This window comes from Eubalaena glacialis, chromosome 4 (assembly GCF_028564815.1).
Source record: "Eubalaena glacialis isolate mEubGla1 chromosome 4, mEubGla1.1.hap2.+ XY, whole genome shotgun sequence".
Classification (NCBI taxonomy): Eukaryota; Metazoa; Chordata; class Mammalia; order Artiodactyla; family Balaenidae; genus Eubalaena; species Eubalaena glacialis.
In genome coordinates this window covers 64,718,807-64,740,968 of record NC_083719.1, presented here as the reverse complement: position 1 = coordinate 64,740,968, position 22,162 = coordinate 64,718,807, and the positions used below count along the sequence as shown (strand labels likewise).

Genomic DNA, 22,162 nt, shown 5'->3' with positions numbered 1-22,162 from the left:
TGACACTATAATCCTACTACTAGAAATGATTGGAGGTACAATCCAAGAATCATGTAGAATGATGCTCATTTGTTATAGCCAATAGTAAAATAATAGAAACAACCTTCATGCCTAATCCGATTTTAGTGATATTTTTAAATTAATGTTTTATGGACTAAAGTGTAGCCATTAAAATTATTATCAAAGAAATTTTAATGACACAGAGAAATAAATGTTCATGATTTAATACAATATGATCACAGTGTTATTTTAAAATATATTACACTGAAATCTGGGACTTCCCTGCTGGTCCAGTGGTTAAGACTCCGTGCTTCCACTGTAGAGAGCATGGGTTTGATCCCTGGTTAGGGAACTGAGATCCCGGAAGCCGCACGGTGTGGCCAAAAAAAACTAAAATATATTACCCTGAAATCTAAAAAGTAGATAACAAAGAAATAGACTAAGACTTTGTCAGTTTTAACTTCTGGGTAATGAAATATATGGGAAATTTTTATAATTAGAAAATATTTTTTTATTATGTTGCACTGTTAAATTCGTATGTTCTTACGAATTTGTTGGAATCTAAGATACACAGAAGTTTGAAATTAAATATCATTAATCATACCAATAAATATTTTTAAGTTTTGAATCTTTAATTTATAAAAAGCATAAATTTGGTGATTAATTCAAAATTTTACTTTGCCTCACTAACTCTTTGGAATATATCATAAATATTTCATGGATCTCTGTCCTCAGAACATCTTCAGTGAAGTGAAACAAAATTCATTGAAGATAGAAGTATATGAATTGAACATCTTGCCCACATTTGCCATCCTTTTGGTGAAGTTAAGGTTTAATTTATGAAGGTAGCATGTGATTAATAAATACTTCACTACATACTCAAAGAAAGTTTTTGGAGTAACACTAAACTTTTCAGGTGATAAGTAATCGGATCACTTCTTCCTTTCAAGCCAGAAATTGCCACCAGTATATCTTGCTAGCTTTTCTGCCTATTCTTTCATGTACTCATCCTTTATCACAGTCAGTCCTCTAATATGAAGCCAATATCCCCCACTCTCCAAAAAATAGGTGCCAGAATATCTATTGTAAAGTTTTTTTGTATATAAAAATAAATCAGACATTTTCTAAAACATACCAACCTTATTCACTCAATGTTTTTTCATTTTCAGATCCAATTATATTTGATTGGTCTTAAAAGCAGTAAAGGTTTCTTTCTGCATATTTTAAAATATACAGCCCATTTTCCTTTCAAATTAATTGCTAAAATTAGTAAGTAAAATTAGTAAGGCTAATAAAGGTGAAGAACCATTTGAAGGTTTCCTATGTTTAAAAAACAATTCCAGCTTTTCTGAAAGATACATTTTTATGGGATAGAGTTTATGCCATGAATTGAATCTAAGTTAGTAGATATTTATTGTTTATAGTACACAACATGAGTAAGACATGGTCCCTTTCCTCCTCTCAAAGAAATTATAACCTAGTTTGAAGCAGGAGGGAAGAATAAGACAAAATATTAACTATAATGCAAAGCAGAATTCAGTGGTAGAGGAGCACTCACATACTTTTAAGTATCAGAAAACTTCATGGAAGAGGTAGCGTTGGCAATGGGCCTTGAATAGTGAGAGTATAATTTCAGTAAGCGGAGATTGTGTAGAGAAGATGCTCAGAGGAAGAAGGAACAAAAATAAGGTGATGGAAAAGGATGATCATATGCAAGAAAGAACAAGTAGCCTGGGTTGACAGGAGTATAGTGTACATAAGGATGTAAAAATAGTTAAGGCCACAAAAGTAGATTAGGAGCTTACTTAGTATAAACAAACAGAGGTCAACCAGAGGTGGGCATTTCAACTTTCTCAACAATATGATGTATTAATCTAGAAGTAAAAAATAATATTTAGGTTTATGGATCACTGTTTACAAACAAAGTATAAATGGCATCTAACCTACTCTAAAATAATAAATTAACATCTAATAATCACAAAACAAGAGGAAAAGTAATTGCCCATTTCTCACTCTATGGTTATTGCCATGAGAAAGCAAATAATTTTTATCTTCTGCCTTGAATCAGTACAAAACATTTGAAAAACATCTTTTTCAAAATAGAGGTCTGCAACATTATATTTAAGAGAACTATATAATTGTGGAAAAATAGAAAAACATTTTATAATTGATAGTTCCTAATAAAATATTAAGCCTTTCACTCTAGGCTATACATTATAAACACATATACTCAGAGACTTAATTAGGACTAGCTAATAGACATGAAATGTAAAATGTTACATATATTTATGTGGATATACACTACAGTTATTTTTATTATAATGAATCAAAAATAAAATGAATGAAAAGATTTTTATCAAAAGTTGTACTAGTGGAAGCTGGCTTTTACTTCAAGCAAGAGTGTTTTCATTCCAGTTGTATAGTCTCGTTCTAATATCTTTCTGTGGGAACTAAGCCAGGATATGCCACCAGATTTTATTAATTATTAGCTAAATAAACTATTTTTTTAAATTGGTCTATAAGAAGCCTAAGGAAATAATAAGTAAAAAGCTACTAAATCTGAATTTTAAGAGATTTCTGTTATATGTATACATACAAATTGCTTAGAGAAATCAAAATATATCATGTTTTTTAAAGAAGAAAAAATTTACAGTAACTCTTTAGACTTTTAAAGTAATATTCCTTTTGATCTGAATTATTCAAGTGATTAGTCCTAATATATTAGGTAGATATTCCTAATTTACAACCTCAGAATGATAATTTTTGGGTCAGAAAATGACTTACAGATATTTGTTTCTGAACATTAGTAATGACTATTTCAAGTGCTGTAGCTATAAATATGCATAAGTGTCCAGATCATCTTTGATTATTACTTTGTGATGACTTGGGTGTAGATTATAATGAAAGATATTAATTCAGTAATATTTTGTTTCAGACTCAACCAACTCTGGAGACAACATGTATACTTTAATGAATGCAGTACCTCCTGGACCTAACAGGCCTAATGTAACTATGCATTTTTTAAAATTTTTGGAATGTATTTGAAGACTCAAACTCTAAGTACATTCCTTTTCCTTGATACTGTTTAAGCTTTATATTTTATTATCCAGGATCTTACTGGATATCAAAAAATCAAATTCTATGTTCTGGGTTGGAAAAAAACGTAATATATAACTTACGTAACAAGAGATTTCATATCAATATAATGTAAATGTAAAAGAGAACTTAATTATAAAATGTTGATATGTAGCCTTATTTTATCTCAAATACCTAATAATTAATATTGACTATTTGAAAGTGACAGTTAATGTGTAATCATATGTTCACCTCATTTTACACATCACTAATTTCTTCAGGTGGTTGTTTTTTTTTTCCTGATAAACTTGAAACTAAATTAGGAAGTTGAATATGCCTGTTTTTCTTTAAATTTTTGAAATCTGGAGTTTAAATATAGAACTGAAGCAGTTCTACAGAAAGAATTTGAGTGTACTTAATAAAGCATATGGTCATGATTTTTCCATGAACACTTACAGAAAAATGATATCTATAAGACCTACATATTAACAAAATATATAAGAAAATACAGTTAATACATAGGTATATATATATGAATAAAAGGTAGCTCAAATTAAAGAAAAATCAAAATACATATAAAGAATTTCCAAAAGTATACCAAAAACTGGGGATGAAATATTATAATTGAGCTTCCTAGCAGTGAGGACAGCAAAGGGAAACCTTAAATTGTCCAGTATGTTATGGTACTTGAAATAGGGCTAGTCCAAACTGAGATGTGCTGCAGGTATGAAACACACCCTGGATTTTGAGGACTTAATATGAAAAAATATATAAAATATCTCATTAAAATTTTATACTGACTGTATTTTGATTGATAATTTTGATTATATAAGTAAATAAAATTATTAAAATTAACTTCACCTGTTTCTTTTTACTTCTTAAAGATGGCTGCTAATAAATCTAAATTTTTTTACGTAGTTCACATTTGAACCTTACATATTATTTCTGTTAAGCAGCACTGCCTTCAGTTACCAGTATTCCCTTTGTATAATCAAATAAATTCTTTTTCAGGAAAAAGAAACAATTTTCTGTCAGTAATGTCTAAAAGGTGTTTTCACAGAGATTTTAAAGAACACTGAATATGATCATGAACAATGTTCATTTTAGAAATGCAGCACAAATGTAGAAAAGCTCTTCATACTGCAATTTCAGATCTTAAAACTTGATATTTGAAAGGGAGGGAATACGGGAGGAAACCAGGAGCATATGGTACTGAAGACATTTCTGCAGACAGCTAAACTGATATCATCCAAGTGTGTTCCATTCTGCTTCTCTCACTTGTTACAAAGATAAGAGATTCAAGAGAAGCAGAAGCTGAACATGTCACTCTTCCAAATGTCATTCATTTCAGCCAGAGGTAGTCAAAGCAAATGCCTGCTGAGGGCTAGGACTGCAGTATTATGTGCTTCAAGTATAATACCTACAGTCTTAGTGTTGTTTAACGCGCAGTGGGGGCCGGATAAAAGGACCAAACCAAGGAGGTTCACCGGCTGTTGGCCTCACCGGCACCAGTTTCTCAGCCCAGATCTAAACTATGCTTTTGAAAAAACCTGAAAAACAACAGTAAGTTCAAAGTTAATTTCTTTGACCTGTCATTAGAGGCATGCGTATTCCAAGTTGTTTACTGGAAAAAACAAAAACAAAAAACACAATCCATCCATGTGTTTTAGGCAACAAAATTTTAGGCAACAGAATTGGCATTATCCTGTGAAAATGTATAAGCATGTGGTTTGTGTGAGCACGGTGATGGAAAGCTATCTTCTTTCCACACAGAGTCAGTGGTATACAGGGTGTCCACTCAGGGCAATCTTCCCCCGAAGCCTGTATGATTAGTAACCACCACAATCCCATCTATACACATACATACACGCAGCACATTCAGTATTCTGCACCATACAACGTGGAAGAAATGATTTGGGCATGGGAAATTTTAAGAACAAGTGTTTTCAGTAATCTATCTTAACTGTAAACATAAGGTAATTATAGATAGCCTGTCTTCAAACTGAGGTCTGAGTTTCCTTAGAAGTATTCCAGGGAGTTGAGGGAGAGACTAAGCGGGCAGGTCATGGGCTCTCCACCACCAACTCTACCACAGCACATCTCTTCACATCTGTGTTGCACTAGGCTTCTAATGTAACGTTTCACTTGAAAATGAAATATCACTACTTTAAAAAATGTTAAATATAACTGCTATTGAATGCCTAATTGTGATTGAACTGACATAGTTGAGACTGCCAAGAAGACTTAGCTATATTCAGCTATCCCCAAGGAGCTAAATGTATTTAACCTGCAAGATGAAATTATTTATCATGTCCATTTGAACAAAGATAGATTGTCTGCTAAAAAAATGTTAATGTTGGCGTATAATGTTCAGTTATTCTTATTAATAAGCCAATACCTTTAGCAGCTTCTTAAGAATTACCTCTGGTTTATAATAGCAAAATTTGTCAATAGCATAAAATACTTATCTTCTCATTTGCACTGGAATATATGTGCTTTCTGGTTAATGATATCTGAAGAAAAATTTGGATATGAATGAGGATTAGCCTGAAGATCTAGAACATAGAGAAGATGGAATGAGGGAAGTAGCAGTCCAGTTAGAGAATCTAGAAGGCTGGAAAAAAATCTAGGAAAATAATCTCCATAATTTGGAAATGAAAATAAGTTATAGAAGTGTCTTACAGTGTTAAAGATAGGTATTGTGACATTGAGATAAACAATTGTTTTCAATGTGATCACAGTCATTTTCTCCATTTTTTAAATAGTTTCCAATGGGCCCTGGGTCAGATGGTCCCATGGGTGCATTAGGAGGAATGGAGTCACATCACATGAATGGCTCTTTAGGTAAGGATATTAAATCTGATGTTCAGGAATGAATTCAAAACAAAACCTTAATTCTACATAGTGAATATCATGACTTGCGAAGTTCTTCTTTGTATAGGAACTCATTTTGAAATGCTTCAGCTTTTATCTACAACTGATAGTTTAATCCATAGGATATTCGCTATGATGGCTAGAGATTATTTGGAAAATCAGATATGTGAGAATTGTTCTAACCTAGCTCATATTCACAGGTATTTACTTTAACTTACCAAAATCTGAGTGTTTATGATAAAAGGAGACACTGCTGCTTTGGGCACCTAGAGGACCATGGTATCCTCACAGTGGGTTTCTTTGTCTCCAAAGGTCTGTAGACACAGTCTCAGAGGAACTTCAGTCCTCTGCAAGAATTTCTTGATTTTGTTTTCACATTTTAATGTTTGTCTCTTTTTAAAAAGTAAAATTGGTAATCATATTCTGGATAATCTGAATGATTCTCTTAAGAGAGAACACTGCCCACATTGTCTGTGTTCGTGATAAAGCTGATTTCAAGTAGTGCAAATAATGGTTGTAAACATACTTCATAAATGATGTTTTCTTACCAAATGAAGCCAAATATCTGCAAGGTGAACAAAAAGTTTCACAACAGTGAGAAACAGAGACAAGTGGTACAAAATTGACCTGGTCACACAGCATACTGTATATGTAGGCAGGCCAAATGCAAAACCAAAACAAGGGGGAAAAGACATTTATTTTATGTTTGTATGTTTATCATCATCATATATCATAAACTATTTTAAAAGTTGACAGTGGGGTTGGAGGTTTGTGATAATTTTTTTCTTTTGAAAAAGAACCATCTTTTACTTAAGTTGGAGAAACTATGCAATGAGTAACTCAGGTTATACACGGATTTCACAACGCCACCCTAGGTCAGGAAATGCCATCCTCTGATACTTCGAAAAGCTATGTAACTTCAATAATCAAGAAATTATTTACAACACTTTGATAGATTTTTTTTTTGATAGACTTTTGTGCTTTTAAGGATCCATGCTTGTTTTGCCTAGTTTTCAAAATGTTAATTTGCACTGTCCAGTTATGGTAGTTACTAGTCATGTGTGACTATTTAATTCTAAATCAAATTAAATGTAAAATTTAGTTCTTCAGTTGCACTGCCACATATCAAGTGCACATAGTCACATGAGCTAATGGCTATCGTAACAGACAGCACAAGGAAACATGTCCAGCATCACACAAAGTTCTACTGGGGATAGCACCATTCTAGAATTTTACTTTCTAATTTATTGCAAAATAATTTACTTTCCAATCTTTTAATTTGTAAAATCATTCACAAAAAGATGGCATTTGGTCATAGTGAGAAGATTCTCAGTTATATTACTCACTAGAACAGAATTTGGAGAATAGTTTCACATATACTTGTCATCTATAATGAATATTGTTGTATATATTTATAGATACATAATTGCATATATACATTCAGTACTTAACATTATGCCTATTTATAAACTAATGTTAATAAGCCTTTACTTCATTTGTGACTGTCTGCTGAATGCTGTACTATTAAAATATTATAATACTTTTATGCCAGGAAAATTATTTAAATAGTTAAAAATAAAGCTAAAATTGTGGCAAGGATCTGATTATTTTTCTTTGTTACCTAAGTTATGATTCCATTTCTTAAGTAAGAAGTTAGTATTGATTGTCCATTTCTCCTAAGAATTAAAATAAAACCACAATGTTACATTTTGAAAACATTTTTACTTTTGATGGATTGCCATGAATATTTGTTGCTGCCAAAATTTTCTTAAAAATATTATACTTTGATTTTGATTATTATAGTAAAACATAGTTCAGAATATTGTCAGGTATTGTTGCAAATGCCTGTTTTGTACTTTATCAGATGTACAGAAGCATCATTTCAGAAAATAGAGATCTCTCTCTCTCTCTTGCTCTCTATTTACATATCTATAAATATATATATACACATGTGTATTAGTGTACAAATTTTAAAGTTTTGAATTGAGTAGGATATATATGTCTACTGTTTCACTTTCAGGAATTTATGATAGCAATAGTTTTTTATTCTGCCATTACCAAAAAAAGTAGATGATTGGGAAGGAAAGGTACAACTCATCCTTGCATTTGCCATCAGATGATACTTACTTACCACACAGTATAAGAGAAAAGTAATTTTTTGAGATTCAAAAATCCAAGAGATATACACTGCAAAATACATACAGTGTACTGCATTACTACATTTGTTTATTTTAAAGGAGTATTTAATTTACAGATAGAATCATTACCTAATAAAGGCTTTCTTTCCATATTTTGTTTTAGGCTCAGGAGATATGGACAGTATTTCCAAGGTGAGTATTATGTATTGTGTGTTGTTTTTTATCTGTGTTTTATTCCACACAGAACTCTTATTAAGATTGAGAATAACGTTATGAATTTTGTTCTTAAAGAGTTTGAAAGTAGAAGGCCAGATATAATTAAGTAGAAGTTTAAAATATTAATGCATATAATCTGTGGGAAAGGGTAAAATTAGTCTTTTAAGAATATTTCAGAGCATGCTAGGATTCATTTACAGGATATGCTATACATGATTAATTGATACCCAAGCAAATAATAATCAGTTTAATCACATTATGATGTTACGCATTTGGAAAGCAAACTGACATACTATAGATAATCTTTTGAAAATGTAAAGAAGTCTAGAGCAACACGAAAAGAGGTAAATTTGAAAAAGTGGTTATTATATGTTGTAAGGGCATTGCATTTATACATCTCATTTGTCTTCCAAACTCTTATCAGGCAATGCTGATGTCCTCAATCATTATTATAGTTCCACAAAATAGAGTAAGAAAGTAATTAGAGGAAAATTATATTAATAGAAGTAGGAAAGTGACCCTTCCAATAGCACATGTCTCTGTTTTTCCTCTGTCAGTCGTCTGAGTATCTAAAATTAATCCTTTGCTAAGATGCCGTATATTTTTTGAAGAATACCTAAATACTTTTTAGGTCATGATGAATTTTAAAATACTTCTCTGTGGGTCAAATGTATATTTAGAATGGCTGATAAGAACTAATTATTAACTACCACTAGAATGACTCTCTCAGAAGCCTGCTTTATATCAATAAATACAGAAATTCCTTAAAGGATGACTTCATTTTTAATTCCACTTTGAATTTATATTCATGTATAATAAAGCAAAATTCCTGATGCCAAGAAAAATAAAATGAAGTTGAGCTATAGAAACTTATAAATTAAGACTTCAAGCTAAAAAAAAAAAAAGAGAGCGTTTAATTGGCATTCTGACGTTTTGTATCTGCATCGCTTGGCTGCTTGGCCTAGGAACTTCATCATGCACTTTGGATGTCTGTTTAGAAACAATCAGGAAGATCTTTTTCTTTTCTAAAAATAGATATATACAATCGGCACCATCTTAGCTCTGTGAGAAATAGTATTAGGTAAGCCTTCAAAAACCTTGTTTTCAAAATAAGATTCATTGTATAATACCGTTAGAGCCTTCTTTCTGGGAAGCACCTTTACAAACCAGATGACCATGACTGTATTGGCTGTCTTAGGTATCTAACAATTGATGTTGGCTGAATTGTGCTTTGTGGTCACAGTAAAATGTCTGAAGTTATATTTGAGAAACATATTCTAATGTCTAAAGAGAATTGTTTATTACACAAAGGCGGGAACATCCAGATTGCTTAAGGCCGTCTTCGTAACGTTTCCACTGACATAACCTTGTACACTACATAGATGTAAATGAAATTCTATATGGGAATGTACTTTGTAATTTATAAAGCACTTTAAAAAATTTTAAGGGCCATAATGACAAATGAAATACCATCTTCTAATCTGCCCTCATATCAGATCTATTGCTATTCCTTCTATGCTTATTTTCCCATTCCTATAACCAGAAGCAAGTTTTTCCACCACACTGTGCCTGCTGCTGATAACATTCTCTTGCCTAGTGATTACTGTTTATTCTTTAAGCATTAATTGACCACCCATTGTGTACTTTTATGTACTGAGTATTGCCTTGTGCACTATGGGGAAATACAAAAGACTTCTTTAAATACAAACATAATCTTTGCCCTCAAATGGTTTGTACTTCGGCAGGAATTCCTTCATTCAGTAAACATTAATGTGCCAAGGCATTATTCTGGGCTATGAAATTCCAAAGACAAACAAGATATGGTCTCTGCCCTCAAGAAGCTCAGTATAACTAAGGAGACCAAACAAATACAATAGGGAAAAACTTTACAAAGGAAAGTTCAAGTACGTTTCAATTGACATAAGAATTATGCCCAAGGGAATTCCCTGGCGGTCCAGTGGTTAAGACTCTGCGCTTCTACTGCAAGGGGTATGGGTTCGATCCCTAGTCAGGGAAATAAGATCCTCCTGCATGCCGCGCGTCGCAGCCAAAATAAATAAGTAAAAATAAAGAAAAAAATTTAAAAAAAAAAAAGAATTATGCCCAAGTAATAAACTTGCCACTTAACAATGTACTAGAAATGACTGGTTGCATCCACCTTCAAATGGGCTCCTAAGCGTCTCATTTCAGCCCTGCCCCCACTCCTCGTTCCTTGGCTCCAGGCTCTAACCAGGCTGTCTGAGTGATGGTACCACTATTGTCTGTCCCATCTCCACTTGTCTGTCACTTTATCTGTAATCAGCAGCATCAAACATATTGTACAATTACTTTTCCCTACGTCTTTCGACTCACAGCTGAATTTTTCAGCCTTTTACTCCAAGCTATGCAAGTTGTCACTAACTTCGTTTTCCCCACCTTCTTCCTTTTCCACCTCATGTCCGGCCATCTCAAGAAGCTCTCTTCTCCCTTTTCTCTTATTTCCTGAGCTCATTCCTTTTCATCCTATTCTTTTTCTAGTCATTCTTATTTGTGAATCAGAAGATGATCTTAACCACTTCTGCTTAGCAGTTGTGTTCAAAATTGCTCTTGGGTCTCTAGCTGCGTCTTCCTAATTCTCCAGTTAAACCTGTATTTTGTCAAGCATCAGTATTACATTTTTTAAATTTCTTAACTCCATTTTAAGAAGTTGTTTGACCAACCTACGCCCTTTTTGTGCATTATATTCTTGCCTTGTTGATGAAATCTACTGGAGACACTGCACACAAACATAGCTACAGTTAAATGCAGCATACACACAGTTCATTGCCACCCACCGTCATAACCTGCTCTGGGCTGGTGTTTGGAACCACTGTCTTAGCTGTTCCTCAGATACCAATACCGAGTATATCTTTAGCTATATCTTCTTCATTTCACCCAGTGACCATGGACAGCACAATTTCTTTAAGACTCCTCATTGAGCAACTTTTGTTGTTTTCACAACATTTTGCAGAGATTACCTCAGATTTTTTAAAGATGTTCTATCATTTCATGATTTTCAAATATACCCAGTGAGCTAGATAGGAACAGGTTTCAGAGATCTGATACTAGCTCAGTTTTGTGTGTTGAATGTGTCCTTTTAATCTGCCTCTCAATGTTCTCATATACACCACCACCAGTCCCCCCTAAAAAAGTTTAATGCTGAGCCACCATGCTATAAAAGATTGCATGGAAAACAGAAACAACACCATGAAGTGTTTTATAAGTATTTAAATATTACTGTAATGTTACTTTCAAACTTCAAATATTTTTAAATCGACACTTTGAGTCAGGAATCAGTTTGAAGGTAGCCAAACTTTCAGAATTGCAAATCAAGAAATGATATCACTTTGATGTGGAGTTTTAAAAAAGGATACAAATGAACTTATCTACAAAACAAAAATAGTTACAGATGTGGAAAACAAACTTATAGTTACCTGTGGTAAGGGGCGGGGGATAAATTGGGAGATGGGGATTGACATATACACACTACTATATATAAAAGAGACAGCTAATAAGGACCTACTGTACCACACAGGGAACTCTACTCAATACTCTGTAATGGCCCATATGGGAAAAGAATCTAAAAAAGAGTAGATATATGTATATGTATAACTGATACACTTTGCCATACACCTGAAACTAACACAACATTGTAAATCAACTATACTCCAATAAAACTTTTTTAAAAAAATAAAAAAAGAAATGAGACATGGCAAAAGTGCAGCAGAGTCTGGGAGCACCCCAGTTTAGTCAGAGATATGCTGCTCCTTTCAGGGCACCTCATGTACTTAAGGCTAAGAGTGTGACTATTACGCAAGGATGGAGAGGGCTCGTTTCATATATCTGTTTGAATATGTAAAAGTATGCAGCTTCCAAATACATGCTCAAATACCCCTGTATAGGTATGTTAGATTATTTTTTATTCCAAGATTGCCAGTTTCTCCATTATGTATGAAATGACAAATCTGCCTTCACCAAAGACTTCTAGATTTTGGGTAAATCTTATAGTGTTTTTATAAATTTGCCCTTTTTTGAGCTAAGTAAGCATTATCATTCCTGCTTTCAAGACACAGTTGATTAATAACTTTATTCATGAGTTGTAGCTTAGTTACCTATAGCTTAGTTAATTGCACTTCAATTTTACTTAATTTTTTTTTTCAGGAAATCAGGTTATCCATGTTCATTTCAAAGTCCAGTTACTTTATACTTGGGAAACTAACATTTTCAGAGAAAAAAAATTTTTCCAAAAAAAAAAAAAAAAAATAGAATCCTCTTTATGCCATTAAGCTGTGGTTCCCCAGCCCTTGGGGTTCGCTGGCAAATGGAGCTCCTACGGACTTCAGAGGATCCCTGTTCTCAGATCCTCCCTGTGGGGTGCACAGCAGGACAAGATACAAGCTCTATTTCTACCAGCTCATCTACCTGTCTCTGCTTTACAGTTTAACCATATTTTTAAAAAGCACATATTCTTCTGGGGACAACCCATTCATGACATTTTCGTTTTTATTGCCTAACTTGGTTTTAGTTAAGTCAAAATCCTCAGAGCAATTTTGTTTAAAAAATCTAAAAACTTATTCAAAAACAGAATATAAAATGGCAACGGCTCAGGAAAAAACTCTAAAACCTGGCTTACATTTGAAATAACAAGTAAAAGTTTTTAACCTTGAAGTTTATTTTTACAAGAATCCCTTAGTCACAGTTGCAATCCTGTGTGAGCATGCTTTATACGCCGCTGCCATTCTGTATTCCCTGTCGACATGGAGTATCAGATGACCTCACGTGGCTAAAATCGCACAGCAAAAACGACTAGCGAATTTAAATAGAATATAAAGCAGTATACTGTTAACTTTGTGTTTGATTAGATTGCTAATATCAGTCATTTTATGTTAAAAGTTTCAAATAAATCTGCTCAAACAAATGATAAGAAAGGGTTCTAAATCACTCCACCTCTGAGCCTCCTTTTCCTGTACAAGTACATACTGAATTCTCAAGTCCTGAGGTATTTATTTCTCTTGTTCTTAACTATCGTTAACCATTTTCCTTTTTTCCTTATGGTTCATATAAAAATAATGGTTAAAGTCGTGTTACTATGTAAACCACATGTAGAATTAAAGGGAAATATTTATCAAAACAGTGACCTTTCGAGTTTGATTAGTAAAATCACCCAGGGAAGTTATTGTTCCATCCCGCCTGATCAGTGTGTAGACTGCACTCTTCATCATGCCCCTCCTGGGAATGTTTCTTAAACTCTCCAGAAGTCTAGGAACTCTATGAACTGAGAGTGGGAAATGGAATAAATGATTCTGAGACTAAGACGAAGAGTTACAGTGAATTATTTGGGGTTTTCTGTTTTTTAATTTTCATTTGGGAAAGCATTAGTACTTGTCAAGGTGCAAAGAATGAACAGAATCCATGGTAGAAGTCTGAGATTGGAATTATAAGTCTGCTTTGTCCTTAGAGATGATGGTATAGATTCCATGTTTGAAACAGTACCATGTAAAAGGGAAATTAAAATCTTCAAAATGCTTTGTTTTCTAAATCTTGTTTACAGAATTCTCCCAATAATATGAGCCTGAGTAATCAGCCGGGCACTCCTAGGGATGATGGCGAAATGGGGGGAAATTTCTTAAATCCTTTTCAGAGTGAGAGTGTAAGTATTCCCTTGACTACATTACTATATCCAGATTTTATTTCTGAAGCTCTTCTTTAGAATAAATGCATAAAGCCATTATTATGACTGTTTATCTAGAGTTCAATAGGTTGATCTTTTAAAAGTTAGAAAACTAAGTGGAATTTGTTTGAAAGTATTAAAAAATAAACTTTCTACTCCGATTCTATGTACATAGTTACAAAGACAAAAACTTTAATACTAATTTTCCTTTAGAAAACATCCACCATAAAGGAATGTAATAGAAACAGGTTGCATATGTGATCGTTTTTATAAATTTTTCACATTACTAAAATGTCTTTGATCACTGCAAAACCAGGTTTATTCTCAGTGCTGTCCTGAAAGCTCTGAAAATTGTCTCTAAGATGTCTTTACATTATGCACTAGACTTTCCTGTCTTGTATGTTAACGAGTTATTTACATTTAACCCGAACTGGATATCCACGTCGTTTTCTGTGTGACTATAGTGTTAAGCAAAGGCAGTATCATTTCATGTCTCCATAGAAGTACATAGGAGCAAATGGAGAAGCGATCAAATTCATTCCTTCATTTAACAGTCACTGAGCACTGACTACAGGCCACAGCAATGTGCTAGGCACTGGAAGGACCAAAAGGACAACATGGTATCTTTTCTCAAGGACTTACTGCATTATACAGTAATTTATTAACTAAGATTTCACATAAGAAGCATCTGTAGAATTTTTAAAAATACAGTTTCCCAGAACCCTCCCTGGACCCAGCGAATCAGAATTTCCAAGAGTGGGGCCAGGCATCCTCCCATATGAAAAAGCTTCGTCAGTGATGCTGATGCACATTCTCTGCTAAGAACTCCTGAACTGGAATAAAGGAGTTCAGAACCCAAACTAGTTTCATGTTCATAGAATCAGTGCCTCCAATACATGTACCGCCATCATTAAAATAATGGAGGATCTACCAAACTATAAACAGAATCAGAAGAGAAAAAAAATTACCTTCATTTTGCCCAGACCTTTATCAGAGGTGATGCCATCAGAATTTGAAGCGGTGACTAGTAACATACCTACTTTTGCGCAGAATGGCTGCTTCCCAAAATGGAACCCAAGATTGAGTGTTCTGCGGTTTCCTTTACTTCTTGGTGTTGACCTAGCACCTCGGCATGGGACAAGACTTCCCTTGTTTTTAGACTTTAATTTCTGTTAAAACTAGAAATAATATGATGATCTTTAGTTTGTCTGTTTCATTTGCAGGATATTTATGATTAGTGAGAACCAAGAAGGTAAACATAAAAACTCATATTTAAAGAAATCAAAAGATTAGCCTGTCAATGATGAGGAAATAGGAAAATGTGAGGAACTATATAGTTTTTCATAATGCTTAGGATTATGGGATTTCTTAGAGCCTGGTTCTTTCACTAGTTTGCTTCAAGACTATAGACAAATTAGTTAATTTTAATTAATTAATGTTCACTTTATCTAATTAGAGACATTAATTTCATTTTATGCTAATTCTTCCAGTAATGGTATAATTCAGTGAGGTATATTATAATTAATTCAGTTCAATTCAACATGTATTGAGCCTGCACTATGCAAAGCACTAGGTTAAGGACAAAATATTCTGAAACAAACATAACACATCCCTAACCTCAAAGAATTCAATCTGATGGGAAGAACATGTTTACACAGCTAATTAAACCATACGTCAGATTAATAAGTGCTACAATAGATATAAACCAGGTGTTTTAAGAGCACCAAGGAAAGTATTAATTTTGTATTGGAAAAGAAAACTTCTTTAAAAAGGTTCCACGTGACTTTAACTTTAGGGGCAGCGACGACAGGAACTCTCCCCTCCTTCCTTCCCAGATTTGTTGTGGGCGACTGCCGCCTTGTTTGCCAGAGAGGGGAGCTGCTTCAGAGTTGGCATCAGAAAGCTCTTCACGGGGATCAGAGAATCAGATAGAACAGGACTTAAAAAACGACTTTGTGCAGAATAAAGACCAGCCTCATCCTTTAACCCCAAGTGGATTATGCACATGCTGGATAGCAGATCCCTCTGGGAATATGTGCGTAGCATATAGAGCCACTGGAGTAGGGCTTCCCCCACCCCTGACTCCTGGCCCAGCCTCGCTACCCTTGAAGCCAAGAAGCAGGTAAAACGCCAGACTGCTGTGCAGAGTTAGCAGAAAACAGAAGCTGCCTCCTGTCTCCCCCCTCCCTCTCTCCTGTCCCCGCTAGAAAAGTCCCCAAAAGAGAAATACTTGGATGGTGGTTGAGAACCTGCACCACCGCCTGGAGGGTAGTGCAGCCTTGGAAGCGGGTCCACACTGGCTGCGCTGTTCTGTCTGCCGGGTGAGGGGTCTACATGCTATGAGTGACACCCTGGTTATCTGTGGCTTCCTCGATCACATCCACACATTTTTGTTTGCACCTTTTTAAAAGATCAAGAAAAGAGAGCAGAGAGGAAGAAGACAAAAGAGATTCATTGCTGACAAATGTAGTAAGGCCTTAAAGAAGTAAATAGACTAGGTATCTCCACTAAGTTAGCTTTACTATCATCAAGGAAAAGCAGGAGGTCCAAGAGGGAGGGGATATATGTATACATATAGTTGATTCACTTCACTGTACAGCAGAAACTAACACAACATTGTAAAGCAATTATATGCCAATTAAAAATAAATAAATAATTTTTAAAAAGAAAACATTTCCAGTGACTAAACATGCAAACTGAATTCTAGTGGTTTTTAATGCACGTAAGTCTGAAAAGCACAGATTTTTGAACATTCTGCCTTTTGAGGGTTTGTCGGTCTTTATCTTGAAGTTTAACCACATAAGAGGCCTGGGAAGAGAGCAAATATCTATTGACTGATTATCATGTACAGACACTATCCCAGTCACCTCACACATGCTATTTAATGTAATCAATATAGAAACAGAAATGTCCAACCCAAAGGCAGAAACCTTGCAGTGCCAACACACTTTACGCAAGAAAATAGGAATCAAAAAATGTTTCAACATTCAGACTCTTTTGGGGGGGATCAAAAAAAAAACCTTTATTTCAAGAAACAAAGATGCCCCCTAGTGTTCAAACTCTATAAAATGTTTGGCTTTAAAAACATAATACAAAAAGGCTTAATTCAAAGAAATAGTGCTTCATGCCTCTCAAGTAAAGAAAGCAGTTAGTTTTATTTCTTGAATTAATTTAGCAGAATATTTTCACCATAGCATTGAACTATAATCAACTGAGCAAACATGCTATTAAAATCACGGTGTCAAATAGAAATTATAAACAAGGTGGTAGATCATTTCCTATTACCCTTACTGCCTTTTTTCATTTTCTTCTATTGTAAAGAAATCACATATGCCCCAATTTTTTTTTTTGAATAGTCACATACACACTAGATTTATTTCACTTTAGTTCAGCTCAGGTACCTGTAGTATTATCTCTCATTAAGAAAATAAAATATTATATAGATGCTTAGAAATATAAATGTAAGATCTGAAGTGTTCTTGAAGTGTATGAACAGAAATGTATGCACATTGTTCAAAGATTTAATGGATATTTCTGATGGAGTCCATGGTACATGAACTGGGTATAATAAATTCTCTAGCTCATGTTTTACATGCTAAACCAAACACTGATGCAGTCAACAGCATTGTAAGGCCATTTTATCATTTGATCGAGGAGAACCAGACTCACAGACTAGTTTTGAATGCTGTGATATCAGGGCAACCTGATATCACAGCATTCTGACACAAACACTAGAATATGTCATGGCATATTGATGCAGCAGTACAACAGAAACATTGCAGTGTGGTCTCAGGACAATACACCATGAATATTTTATGTCTCTAAATATGATACCCCATTTAACACTTGCTCTTCTACTTCTAGAAAACGGTAAGCCACTTCTACTTGAATAGTAATCAATAGCAAAATTCCTTTTTGCTGGCACATTCTGTGAGTTTCCCTAGAAAGTTTGCAATTTCCCTCAATCTTACTTAGTTGAAGCAGTTTCAATAAAGGCAGCAGCAGATGAGCAGTTTACAGCCTTAGCAGTGCAAATAGCCCATCGCTTATAAAGACAGTCACACACAAATACAATCTATTTTACTGTACCAAATACACTTAGGGCATCATTTTACAGTTACTTGTACTATTCAAAATTTAAATTTCATTAGATGCTTGCTAATTTTTGAGCTGTATTGCTTGGAGATGGTGCTTCCAGCCTTTCTGACTGAATCTGGCCCTGACTTTCTTGTTGTACCCTATTTTCCACTCAGTTTCCTCCCTGAATAAGCCTAACTCTCTTAACTTCCCAATGAATCTGTAACAAATTCTCATTTTACTGTAAGATTTGCTTAAGACATTTGAAATAACACAGGTTAAAAATCCTAACGATTGCCAGTGTTAAGAAATGGGAGCAACCAATAACCATACTTGGTAGCATGGAGAATGTGAGAGAATGTGCATATATACTTGTCTCTATATACGCATACTTTTAATGGTATATAATTAGAATGAAGGCTATAATATATTCTTAACTATATTCCCTAATGTTACATTACATTTGAATGAACTGGAACAATCCTTGTGAAAAAAGGATTCAGGGATTTTTAAAATCTGATTATTCAGGATGTGCATTAAATGAGATGGTCTCTAGAATTAATTATGACTTACCCAGAAAATTTTTTTCCGACATATCCTTTGAAGTCCTTTTTAAAAAAGGAGACTTTAGAAAAGCTTTAAAGTCTTTCACTGTTTTTAGATTGGCACAATATACCCATTAAAATCTTTGTCTTTAAAATAATGATTGATGATCTAGCTGTGCTATTTAAAATTAAATACAGTTAAATTTTTAGTTCCTAAATTACACTAGCTACGTTTTAAGAACTCAGCAGCCACGTGTGGGCGCTGTGCCGGACAGCACGGAATAGCACATATCCATCATCACAGAAGGTTCTACTGGGCAGTACTGATTGGCTCACCCATCCTTACTGTAAATAACAGTAGCCAAAGAAAGCATAGATTAAATTTCTTATGCCCATTTTGCCATACTTATGTTTTCTACTTTCAATAAAACCTTAGTATCCATTTATCTTCTTGTTTAGTCTTGCCGCTAAAAGTCAAATGCCAAAATATGATTATTTTGTCAAAGGTTGTGGATAGGTCATGGCAGTGTGCTGTCATTATTTGTAGTGGAGATTTGCATGGTGTCTCCTGATGAGATGGGGGTAGATCCCCTCCCAGCTCAGGGACGGGGTGGGCTCCACTTCACTGATCCTTCTCAATGATTGTTTGGGGGTTTTGGGTTTTGTTTAGCTTTGCTTTTTTGTTGCCACTATCAAGCATAAAGGGGGAGTTTTTCTATCAAACTGAATCCCCTTTTGCTTCTCTGGCGGTCTCCCCTTTATATCACCCTACTCACTGTAATCCAATGTGGAAGGTCAGGAACATATATAAATAAGCTTTCCTATACTGAGGAAATTTGAGGCTATTAAGGGATTAACAAGTAGATTTTTCCTTGATTTGACCTGTGTTTAAAGGATTAACAATCCTCCCTCTAAGGTCCAGTGACCCGTTTTCAGGCCTAGTCATCTGCTTTTACTCAGGATCAATGTGGGTTTTTGGTTTGAGCACTAGATCAAACTCTAATGACTTGCAGTCCAGACTTCTGCCAGCTGAGCCACTGTCAGTCACCCTGCGCTCTTCCCTGGGAAATCCTGCTTTCTCCATATTAACAAATCCATCCCTATCTAGTACACACCTTATACCTCGTTTCTGGTTCCTTCACGACCTCCGCTCATTTGGAATTCACTTCTTTCTGTTCTGTCTGTTCCTTTTTTAGGAGGTTCATGCTCCCCTTCCCAGGACCATCACTGTTCCTGGTTAAGCCCCTGCAGCCTGGGACCAAACCCTCTCACTTTATCTGCCTCTTTCCATGAGGCGCAATCATTATGAGCGCATTAAAAGGAATTCCCTTTTGCCCTGGTCCTCATAGGTTCTTATAAACCATTTAAAATATTTAAGAGGTCATATTAAATATGGAAACCGTTACCACTTGGAGGTAGGTGCTCCTCCTCCCCATCACAGGTGATCTAGAATGTGCTGTCCAAGATGGTGGCCACCAGCTACATGGGGATATTTAAATAAGTTAAAGTTAAATAACATTAAAATTTTAGTTCCTCAGTGGCACTGGCCACATTTCATGGGCTCAAGTTGCCACATGTGGCTAGTGGCTTTCGTACTGGACACCACAGGTTGTGGAACGTGTCCATCGTTGAAGTAAGTTCTTTTGGGCAGAGATGCTCTAGAACTTTTCTGTCACAGTCTATTTCTCAAGCATATGAGGGTAGATTGGCATCATTATCTAAATAATTGCTGTTTGTCATTTGTTAAGACCACTTTTCCAAATTTCTGAAAGTCTCGCCTTTTACCAATGGTCAGCCTCAAACTGACAAGTAACATGTAACAAGAATGCCCCTACTCCCAGCCAGAAATGCTTGTGGATTGAGATAGGAGTCACAGCTTCAGGGAAGAAGTTTATATGCTAAAGTATAAATCAGACTCTTAAGTATTTTCTAAATGCTTTAATAAGGATTTCTTATGGCCAGCTGGGAGTTATACTATTACTCCAGCATTTACTGAGCACTTTCCGTGTATTCAATAAATACATTGTTTTAAGGGTTTTATACTCAATCCTCCCAAAACCCCTTTAAGATTGATACTATCATTAAGCTGATTTTACAGGTGCGGAAACAAGCACAGAGAGGTTAGTAACCTCCCAAGTTTACACAGCTAACAAAGACTATCCTATCCCTCACACGTATTTGATTATTATGAATCACCCTTGGACTAGATTTACCCAAATTGTTCCAAGGGCCTATGAAACATGAATCTGGCTAGAAGGAGAAAGCTGAGGGACTAGGTACTTATCAAACCCGGAAGCTCAGAGAGAGAATGAGACTGCTTGCTTTCCAGAGGAAATATTTAACAGTTTAGGACAGTCAATTCTATATAATTTTACTCTTTTTATGCTTTCTTATTTTTATGCTGTATTTAAAGCTTGTGCATAAAAGACATTAAAATTCACAGTTACTATTGTTTACCAAGGGGAATGTTAGTGGCCTGTAGAAGAATTGTTGTTAAAATATGGATTCTTCTCTCCTTCTAGTACTCCCCTAGCATGACAATGAGTGTGTGATCCATTACCAAGTCTCCTCATGGAAACCACAGTGAGTCAGCCCTTCACAGAACTACTACGGAAGAAAATTATTCATCACGTGTACAGTTAAACAAAGGAATCTCAGTCACACCAAACCAACCTTTTTATTTCCTGCTCTCTCCCCTATTTTGTGAAGAAAGCGGGTCCAAACGTGATTCGAACAACTGTACAGAGCGGCATATTAGAATTGCCCTCAACGGAACTGCAAATGATTATCTGTGTATGTATATGTGTGGGAAAGAGAATGTATTGTATGTGTGTATGTTATATGGACACATGCACATACATACATTGACCCACAGGACATTGTAAAATACTATCACATGACATCTTAAGTAGAAATAAGTAGGGACTTTTATTCCATCCTTTTTTTCACGTTTACATTTTAATTATTAAAAGTTGCTCCTGCCCCTCCCTGATCTATTTTGTGCTGTGTATATCACTGCTTTATATAAGTTATTTTTTAAGGTGAACTCAGATGTTATGGTTTTGTAAATGTCTGCAATCATGGATAGGAATAAAATCGCTTATTTGAGAGCTTTCATTAAATTGCGTGTGATGCAAGTTATCCTGTGAATCACAAAGTGTACTGTCTCAGAAAAGAAGTGTGTCTTCATCTTTATGTCAAATCAAACAACTTCTCAGTAACCTTCAGTGAGTATTTTTGTACTTTTTATGTAGGAAAAATATTACTTCAAATCAACAAAAGCTTAACTGGGGCCTAACACAGTATATTTCTGCAATAACTGCTCTAGATGGAATTCTTGATTTGTCTTAGATGATATGGAAAATCATTAATTAGCTGCGATTGCTTAGACCATAGCAATAAAGTGACAGGGGTCGTCATATTTTTGGCAACATATTTCCTGTTTAATATGATAAAGCCCAGAAGTGATAACACAGCCATTTGCTTGAATATGTCACTTGTCACCAGGAATGCTAGAGCTAAATTTTTAATAACGTGAAATGTACCTC

At 34.7% G+C, this 22,162-nt stretch overlaps 1 protein-coding gene across 5 annotated transcripts in view; it reads left to right on the top strand.

Moving 5' to 3' along the window:
* Positions 1–21,736, top strand: part of SSBP2 (single stranded DNA binding protein 2) — a 296,079-nt gene extending 274,343 nt beyond the window's left edge. For 4 of the 5 annotated variants that reach the window (XM_061187967.1, XM_061187965.1, XM_061187964.1 and 1 more), the window contains 5 exons: positions 2,936–3,006; positions 5,841–5,919; positions 8,251–8,279; positions 13,873–13,971; positions 21,137–21,736. In XM_061187967.1, coding sequence (XP_061043950.1) covers positions 2,936–3,006; positions 5,841–5,919; positions 8,251–8,279; positions 13,873–13,971; positions 21,137–21,166 — 308 coding nt within the window. In that variant the 3' untranslated portion in view covers positions 21,167–21,736. The remainder of the gene's footprint in view (positions 1–2,935; positions 3,007–5,840; positions 5,920–8,250; positions 8,280–13,872; positions 13,972–21,136) is intronic. The other variant, XM_061187966.1, reaches the window with a different exon arrangement.
* Positions 21,737–22,162: the final 426 nt, after the last annotated feature.